The sequence below is a fragment of the Terrapene carolina genome, unplaced genomic scaffold (assembly GCF_002925995.2).
Source record: "Terrapene carolina triunguis isolate 2854851 unplaced genomic scaffold, T_m_triunguis-2.0 Scaffold23, whole genome shotgun sequence".
NCBI classification, from domain to species: domain Eukaryota; kingdom Metazoa; phylum Chordata; order Testudines; family Emydidae; genus Terrapene; species Terrapene triunguis.
Genome location: NW_020664374.1, coordinates 17263488 through 17273257, shown reverse-complemented (window position 1 = coordinate 17273257; position 9770 = coordinate 17263488). Strand labels below are relative to the sequence as shown.

Below are 9770 nucleotides of genomic sequence, written 5' to 3'. Positions count from 1 at the left end.
GGGCGGCCGGAGGCTTTTTTGCCTGGGGCGGCAAAAAAGCCAGAGCCGGCCCTGCATGTGACCTTAGCCAACAGCAGAATAATTATAGTAACTATCTTGAATACACCTGAATTAAAATTTCTTTCCTCTCTACCGACTTTCTTCCTCTCCTTCTCCATAAACTTTAATTTGAACTCTCAACATGTTGGGCTCTGGCTGCCGCTAGGAGTATATTAAAAGTGCTAACTTGCTTCTGAAGCATTTTCACTATGATATTTATTTCCTACAATATGGCTGAATTCTGAAAGCACAAAAATAAATAAATGCAGCCAAAATGTTGCATTAACTGTAACATAAGTTGTAGTACTTAAAATAACAAGGTGTCCTGGCAGGAGCCTACTTTCAGCCTGCAGTTTTGATGTATTCTGCCAGCATAACCCCGGGCACAGGGCTGCTGGCAATGCAAAATCTCCCTAAGAGGATCTGTAACAGTGCAACATGCCTGCAACCCCATCTCCTTTGTAGGGTCTGCAGCTGAGTGGGATTGGCCAAAAAGGTGCCCAGTCTTACTCAGTTCACCCTCACAGCACCTACTTATGGGGCTCCTACAGACCACTGGGGAAATTAAAAAGCTGTCCTTCTCTAATGGAATTCTTGTCGGAGGGCAGCATTAGAAACACTGCCTGCCCTCACTGTTTCAGGGAGGAGAAATCTGTACCTCCTTGAGCAATCAGGCCAGACAAGCCCAGGGTTTTTTTGCCCTAAATCTGTTGCAGCAGAGACAATCTGAGCTGTCTGGTTCAGATCACATGATTCTCCTTCAACCAATGAGCTAGCTAGTTGGTAATTTGGGGGCCTAAAACTAATAATTAAGTGGTAGGACAACAAGGCAAAACTATTTGAACTCACATTACCATGCCTTAAACTGGAATGTGACTATCTATTCATAGGTGCAATATATGTATCACTTGAATTCACTGTTCACAATGATCCATTTTCATGATACTGCCTGTGTATTATGCAAAGTATTTTCTAAACACTTTTAACAAATTTCATTATCTTGAGTGGAGTCCAATAATTTCTGCTGTTGGAGTCACAAGGTCTGTTTGCAAGCCTGCAGACTTTACTCAAATCAGAATTGACAACATGAAGTATTATACTTACTAGAACACATTATGCATGACAAGCAAGACAAAAAAAGATTCATCATCAACAGGCAAAAACTCCAACTAATGGGAAAAGGGATCAGCAGCTTTTGCCAAACTGGCAGTAGTTAGTAGGCAACTGTTTGTTAACAGGTTGGACACTGGCAACTTCCATCTTATATTTTTGATTAAACCAATAAACATATGAGGTAAAACCAAACTTGTTTCAGAGTTCACATGCAACATGTTGCCTTTGCTTCCACTGCATTTTTCACCCCAGGGTTTAGAATCCTCCAACCCAACTCATTTAAAACCTGATCCAAAACCCATGAAAGTCAGAGGGCTTTGGATTAGGCCCTTAAAATATTGCACTTCAAATATATACAATAAACAATGGAAGGGGAGCTATATTGGAGAAAAATAGGCAGCTTTATACTTTATCATTCATTGTAAGGAACTGTAAAGTAGTGCCTAGGAGGCAAAAATGCATCTGGCCTTGCAGAGTTAATACAATGCTACTTGAAGGCCACCATATTGACTGACACCAGGGATTGAACTGGGGACCCCCAGAACTAAAAGCATGATCTTTATAGATTGAACTAAGCTAAGAGCAGTAACAGACTCCTCTCTAGAGTTGGTCAGATAAACTTCAAGGGAACTATATTTGTCAGAATCTGCAGTTCTATCAAGCTCGAAATGCCGTCTATTTTGCAGGAATTTTAGTTTTAAAATAGTCAATATCCTATTGCAACATTATTTAAATGAAATCAAAATCAAAAAGGGGGGGGATTTTTGAATTTTCCTCTGCACAGAATTTCAAAATGTTCAGGTTTTGTTCCTAATTAAAACAAAGCCAAATTCTGAAACCTCGAAATCCTTTGCAAAATGGAACTTCTGTCCTCTACACATCTCTACTCATCTCCTCTGTGGATCAGGCACAGAGGGGAACACATAAACACATGCAGACCTGTGGGTTATGCAATACATGATAGACAGGGGTTCGGAGGTTAAAAATGAACTTAATCCATACTTTTGAAGTATTATATCGAAGTCCCTTAGTCACATGATTTTCTTTTCAAAGTAATTTATGATTTTTTCCCCCATTTTATGATTTTAAACCACAATTAAGTGAATTTTAAGACCGTAAATGCTCCAGCTTGAGTTGGGCACAAAGCGTGCAGGTGTTGTGCAATCTTCCTGGACACAGACTCTGTCAGCCATGTCTCTCAGCCCTACCCTGCCATTCTATTCCAACTCATGACCAAAAATCTATCTGTGTCTAGTTACATGGTGATTCTGTCATGTGGCTAAACAGCTAGTAGGGACTGAGAACACCAACAAATCACATTTTCTTATGCAAAGTAAACTCAGCTCTCCAGAAGTAAAAATTTCCTTATCACATCACATCAACCTTGCATTCCTCTTCTCCGACTAATTCATTTCCAGTTTTTGCATACCTGTCCCAAGTGCATTTTTCCTTGTTTTATTTTCTACTACTCACTTTACTATCCCATTAGATATTAATTCATATTCTTCCCCTCTCAATACTTTTTTCCAACCGTGAAGTATATCAAACTTCTGTCCTGCAAATACTGTCTGTCTTCAGCACCAGTGTACTGCTTTGCTGTAGTAGGCCAGTCAAATTCCTTTCCCTCCCACCCCTCAATTTACTGCCTCTTCGGGAGCAAAAATACATCTGCTGCAGAGAAGTCTGCTTAGTACTTTTACAACTCCTGGCTTTTGAGGATACATCTACAATCCTTGAAACAAACTCTAAACAGGCAAGCATATAATTTTGTTCTCTATAGCCTTTAGTTTAATTTCAAAGTGTTAATTTCTTTTAGTTTTTCCCATTCTTTGGTTTATCCTCCTTCTCTGCCAGACTCTTTTTCTCCTTCTCCTTCTTCTTTTTTTGTTCAATTAATTATAGGCTTTATGAGGAAGAGACTCATGATTACACATTCATTACATTAGAGAAAGAAATGAAGCACTAAAGTAGTTAATCTGACTGGCTGAAATAGACAGCCTAAAGTATAATACAAGATGTGGGCATACCAGAATGCTGATCAGCCAAAAACAATGCTTAACACAGTTATTGTATTTTTGATTACACAATATTTTCAGACATGAGTTGCCTTTTTCATTCCCAGCAAGTAACCAATCTTAGCAGCTTTAATTTTTAATCCACATTCTTATATGAACCATACACCATGTTCTTCCACACACCAACTGGTTACTGTTAGATGTGATACTACACAATTCAAAAGAGAGGACACACTCAGCCGCATCAGATGCTACCATTATTGGTGCTCTCTAGATTGTCCAATGTGGCTATCCATATGTAGCATGCAACTTTCAATTAGATGAAGTCTCAAGACTGTTCCTGAAATGGGATGATGGGTCTCCCAACATGACATTAGGGTGGCTTCTATTTCCACCGCAGTTAATAAAATGCAATACCAACACCTTCACTCCTACACAGTTTGATGTTTAAATAATAGACTGTTGAAGATCTCTTCAGATGGGAATATTTCTTTGACAGAAATAGAAACAAGTACCTGGATCTTGGTCTTGCCTTGAGTGTGCTCGATTCCTGAACAACTGAAACCAACAGATTACTTGTTAAAAACATTTAAAAAAAAAAAAAAGAAGAAGAAGAGGTTTCTTTACCTGCAGAATGATAGGTAGTTAGAATTAATTACAAACAAATGGAGGATGTCAGAGTGATGCTTATCCCTGCATAATAATGAGGATTTGATTGTTTTCACTCCTCACTCCCCATCTGTAACTGTGAACGTTCTCATCATCCACATAAATCTCTAGTTCTTTTTTTTAATCCCATTGAGACCGACTATTCCAACTCTTGGCTTCAGTTACACCTTGCAGCAATAAGTTCCAGAGTTGTTTAAAAAGTATTTTCTTTATTGATTTAAAATTTGTTGCCTTTAGTCACTTTTCTTGTCTCATAAAACAAGAACAGTTAAACAGCAGTGAATGATTTACCTTCTCAGAACTATTCCTTATATATGTACATCCCTTTCTATGAGTCTCCTCTCTAAACAAAAAGTAATCCTGAAAAATGTAACTTTGTGATTGCTTTCAAATCTACTTCCCTGAAAGAGAGATTCTTGGGGTATTACACCAGTCTAATCAATTTTAAAAGTCTAAGATAGGTGAGTTCCTTTTTAAAAAAAATTGTTATACTAGATAGAATGCTAAAAAGAATCCAGAGGGATGGTACTAGAGAGAGACTTTCGGTGTTATTTGTTACCTTCAGAAAAATCAGCATTTTGCCAACAGTTACCACACTCCAATATCTATCTGATCTTACCGTAGATTTTCCTATACAGGATCTACCCATGGTAGCAGTTGGCAAATGCTGACTTTTTAATGGCTTGTATTATTCTCTTGTATGCACATACCAGTTAGGGGGTTTACAGACATGCAGAACAAATGAGATAGCAGGCAACATAATGTAGATCCACAAACATGCACTTTTTCCTCATAAGAGAAGTTGTTTGCATGGGTTTTACATTATTGACTGAAGCGCTGCATGGAGGCTATACAGATGCAACTGGTAGTGATTAATGTTCAATAAGAAAACCGCTTATGAATGAATCTCTCAGTAGATTAATGTCATTAACAAGCGTAATTCCAGATTCCAGTGTAACCAACTCTTACTAGCAACTAAAAGAAGAGAGGAGAAGGAATTACCATTAACAATGAGCAATAATGAATATTTTTTTAGGTTTGAAACACCCACAGAATACAATTTTAGCAACAAATTTCTACAATCTTATGACCCAATTTTGACAGTACTGACAATGATAACTTAAATTACATGTATAATTTTTGAAAGATTTGCCTTCTCATTTTATATCATTCAAGGTGAACCATATTTTTAGAATATTTATGTTTTCTTCAGATCACCCCCACAAAACTATAGGGAAGATTGACATCAGAGTCCTCAAATTATGTTTTGTTGAGGTGAACATGGGGACATAGAGGGAAGACAGAATCCTATTTTGAACTGATTATTGTATTAAATAAAGAACTATATCAATGCAGCGTTATGGTCAAGGCCTTTTTTTAAGCAAGTGAAAGTCAGGAAATTCAAGATTAAGATTCAATGACACCCATAGCTCAACCGGGGGGGTGTGGTGGGTCTGCTTTAGAGGCTGAAGACTGAACTGAAAGCCATACAGTAAATGGTGTAATATGCTAAAGTGGTAGAAGAGAGAAAGGAAGAAACAAAGATTTCTTGACTATCCTAAAACACTCGTACAGTCTGCGGCACACTGAGCTGCTTTGTGCTTGGCTTAAGCAGCAAGAGCAGAATTTAAGCTGTCATTTGGAAATAATTAAGGACCAACATTTTTAAATGTGGGTGCCCAAATTCAATAATGTAATTTCATAGGGGCACCTAAATAAGTGGCCTGATTTTCAAAGGTGCTGAATCAAACAGTTTGCATTGACGTCAAATTACTAATCTTTATGATTGTGAAGAAAACCTTCCAAATGTGAACCAATGAAATGCTGTCTTTCCTGAGTTTATAACACAGGCAGATAGCCTAAATCAATAGCTCCAAGAGCGATCTGAACTTTCCCTATTCATTTCAATTAGAGCCCTGCACAGATTCAAAATGTGTATCTCCATCTGATCTGTAATCCGCAAACATGGTCCGCAGATATCTTCAGATTTGCAGGACTCTAATCTTAGTGGAGTTTTAGTCCTGAAGCCTAAAGATAACATTGATGATATTTAAACACTGATGATCACTACAGGAAAACTGTCTAATTATTGTGGCTTTAAAAAAGCAGGTCTTTTCCACCTCTTAACTTCTGTAACATCATCTACGTACCTAAAGGATATTCTCTAGTACTTTGTCCGGTCCAGTTTTAAATAACTCAGTGTAATGGATTACCACTACTTCCTTGGTGGACTATCCAACAGTCTAATTCAGGGGTAGGCAACCTATGGCACACGTGCCGAAGGCGGAACGCGAGCTGATTTTCAGTGACACTCACACTGCCCGTGTCCTGGCCACCGGTCCAGGAGGCTCTGCATTTTAATTTAATTTTAAATGAAGCTTCTTAAACATTTTAAAAACCTTATTTACTTTGCATACAACAATAGTTTAGTTACATATTATAGACTTATAGAAAGAGACCTTCTAAAAACGTTAAAATGTATTACTGGCACGCGAAACCTTAAATTAGAGTGAATAAATGAAGACTCGGCACACCACTTCTGAAAGGTTGCTGACCTCTGGTCTAATTGATTTCATAACATTTTTTCCCCTGATTTATGAAACCTAATTCTTCCTCTTAAATTTCATCCCATTTATTTCCCTTTGGACTCAAAGGGAGTCACCAAGTAAGGGGAAAGGGATTGAAGGGCAGCAGGTAACAAAGGAGACAGAGAAGGAAAAGGGTTGCATCATCTATCCAGGAGAAGGAGACAAAGGGAAAGCCACTGTGATTTTTTACTGCTGCCTTTCCCTCTGTGGGGTTTGGAGTGGGAATTAAGACTCTAACCCTAACCTTTTCAGGGGTACAAAATTGTGCCACAAAAGAACAATACAGCAGCATCCATTCCATCTCCATGGAGAAAAGGTGAGGGAGGGGCTAGAACTTGCAGTGGCTTGGGGACAAGTGTGAGCAATGACAGTTTTTCTGAGCTGTACTGCTAGGAGTCCTGCTAAACTGAAATTCAGGAATCCCAGAGTGCAAAGAAAGAAAGATGAAGATTCTGCCACTAACTCTCCCTCCTAGAGGGAAGTATGTATGTAGGAGACCACGCAATCAGTCAAAAACATGAGCTGAAGATAGGAAATCTGGCAATTCCCAAGTGTTTTTGGGAAGGAGCCAGGAAAAAAAGAGTTGAAAATGAGGCACGCAGCTGTTGAGGGGCCATTAATAAACTTGAGTTTTAAGGCACAACTACTAAGACAGGCCCTTGGGGTCAGTTTGCTTAATCAAGGATATCTTCATGATTAAAAGGAGGAGAAACTTCAATTTTTTTTTTAAAGGGCAAACCCAGATTTGCACTAATACCTAAGTGGTTAACCACTGAGATTTATAAGCTCTACTGAGACCTGATAAAGCAGTGTTTCTCAAACTGCGGTGGCCGCTTGTGTAGGGAAAGCCCCTGGCGGGCCGGGCCGGTTTGTTTACTTGCCCTGTCCGCAGGTCCGGCCGATTGCGGCTCCCACTGGCCGCGGTTCGCTGCTCCAAGCCAATGGGGGCTGCTGGAAGCGGTGCGGGCTGAGGGACTTACTGGCTGCCGCTTCCAGCAGCCCCCACTGGCCTGCAGCGGCGAACCGCAGCCAGTGGGAGCCACGATCGGCCGGACCTGCGGACGGGGTAAGTAAACAAACCGGCCCGGCCCGCCAGGGGCTTTCCCTATACAAGCGGCGACCCCAGTTTGAGAAACACTGTGATAAAGTTTTCAAGTATTCAGAGCTTTGCAAGGAATATTTTTAGGAAGGTTGGGTGGTTAATTGTAAAGGCATCACTTCTCACTGAGGTTAAATAAACAGAACAAGTATGAAGTTTCTGGACCAAGCAAGTGATTTTTGACATATGCCATTCCAGAAATAAAACCTTCTGAGATGATAGGGGTGGGGAAGGGAATCAATAGCTACAGGAAAGGAAAGCTACTTACAGCCTGAACTGTGGCACCAGTGCTATAGCACCATACTTCCTGTCACAAGGTCTAATTTTCAAAATTGCTAAGCACCCATTGACTTCTATGAGAATTATGGGTAGTCAGCTCCTGTGAAAATGAAGACTGTTCAAAATCATTACTGGCAAGATATAATGTTTACTCTGTGTTTGGGAAGGGTTTCCATCAACAGTTATATTATTACCAACTTTTCCCAATCTTGTGTGCAGAAAAAAATGGAACTTACAATATGCTATATTACAAAATGTCCTTTGTGCTTAAGAAATGAATCAGAAGAAAAGTACAGTAGGTGAACCTTTTTGACAAGTTCAAATCCTAATTCGGATGAACTTTGCAAATAATGGTCATTAACTCATGGGATGGATCATTTTTTAAAAGTAATTTTATTATTAAAAATTATTACTAGAGTGAAAGGAAAGGAACGTTACCAGTGAAATGAAATAAAAAAAAATTTAGGCTTATTTTGGTAAGAAAATTGTTTAGCTGACAAGTTCTTTAAAAAAAGATTTTTTTTTTTTTTTTAAAGACATGAAATTTTTCTCCTCTTACCTGTTTTGACAGACAAGTGTTGAGATGGTTTAAAATCCTTTGGTATTGTTTTGGCAGTAGTGCTTATGTTCAGAGCTTAATTAAAAATAAACGGAAAGTTATTTTAAATTAATTATGTACTTGAAAACACAACACAGTCCATAGCTCTCAACTTTGATTAAGGCCCTATTAATAATACTTCTTACATGGTGAAAAGAAATGTACACACATTAGGTAAATTATTCCTCACACCATCAGTGTGAAGTCACTATTATCTTTATTTAATAATAATTAAAAAAAAGTGAGGCACAGAGAGCTCTAGGCCCAAGCTGCCAACTGACCACAAATTTTCAGTGCCTCAGCTTTTGGGTATTTAACTTGAGAGACCAAGTATACAATTTTCAAAGGTGCTGAGCACTTGCAACTCCAGTTAATGGGAACTGGGCATGTTCAGCGGTCAATAACTCTGAAAGTTAGGACCTAGGTGTCTCATGTTAGAAACCTAAAAACTGAAGCATTCAAAATCTTTTGATAACTTGGGTCTAAGTGACTTGCCCAAAGGCACATAGTGAGTCAGCAACCAAGCCGGGATCAGAACCCAGGAGCTCCCGGTCCTCTGGGCTTACTCCTCTAGAAAAGGTTTAGATCATAATATCCCTTTTCCACCAACACCTAAAACATCTCACATCAAGGATGTGAGCAAAACACAAACCAACCAAAAAAGCTGTACTCATTTTGCCGAGAACTGTATTATATGGGATCCCTATGGATGAAACTCACTTCACTGCACTATGTCCTGAGTAAAAGGACTTTATGTGGACGTAGTCTGCTTCCTCAGTCCCATCTCTATTTCCACTATTATATACGTTTAAATATATAAATAACTGACAACGCAGAATTGATTTATCTGTGAGATGATGGAAATGAATGAGAATTTGTTTCACTTACAACATCCTAAGCTACAGAATTCTGAATCCTCAAGAGTAAAGCTAAGCAAATAATTGATTTTTCAGTTCAGAGGCGAACCGAAAAATTTCTGGAAAAAAATTAATCCGTTTCAGTTTTAACAAAACATTTTGTTAGACCTCAACAAAACGCAAAAATGAAAAAAAACCCACTTTTTTCAGCTTTTCATTTTGTTCCAGTTGAACAAAATGTTTAGTTTGACCCAAAATGAATTTTTTTTGTTCCTATTCATTTTGGGGTGTTTTAAAATAACCAAAATTTCAAAATGAAATGCCATTTCAAATTGAAAAATAGAAACATTTCAAAAACAAAAAGCAGAAACAAAACATTTTAATTTCCCCCCCCTGAAACCATTAGGCAATTCGCAAAAAGTTTCAGTGCCTCAAAAATGCATTTTTGGCAAATTTACTATTCGACAAAAAAATCATCCGGTTCTATCTGGGAGTTCTCCTTCCGGGCAGCAC

General features: G+C 38.5%; 1 protein-coding gene across 1 annotated transcript in view; it reads right to left on the bottom strand.

Moving 5' to 3' along the window:
* The window catches only part of LOC112103829 (ralBP1-associated Eps domain-containing protein 2), a 139229-nt gene that overhangs the window by 47717 nt on the left and 81742 nt on the right, over positions 1-9770 (bottom strand). The window contains exons 11-12 of the mRNA XM_029910945.1: positions 8362-8436; positions 3683-3725 (exon numbers count right to left, since the gene is read on the bottom strand). Coding sequence (XP_029766805.1) covers positions 3683-3725; positions 8362-8436 — 118 coding nt within the window. The remainder of the gene's footprint in view (positions 1-3682; positions 3726-8361; positions 8437-9770) is intronic.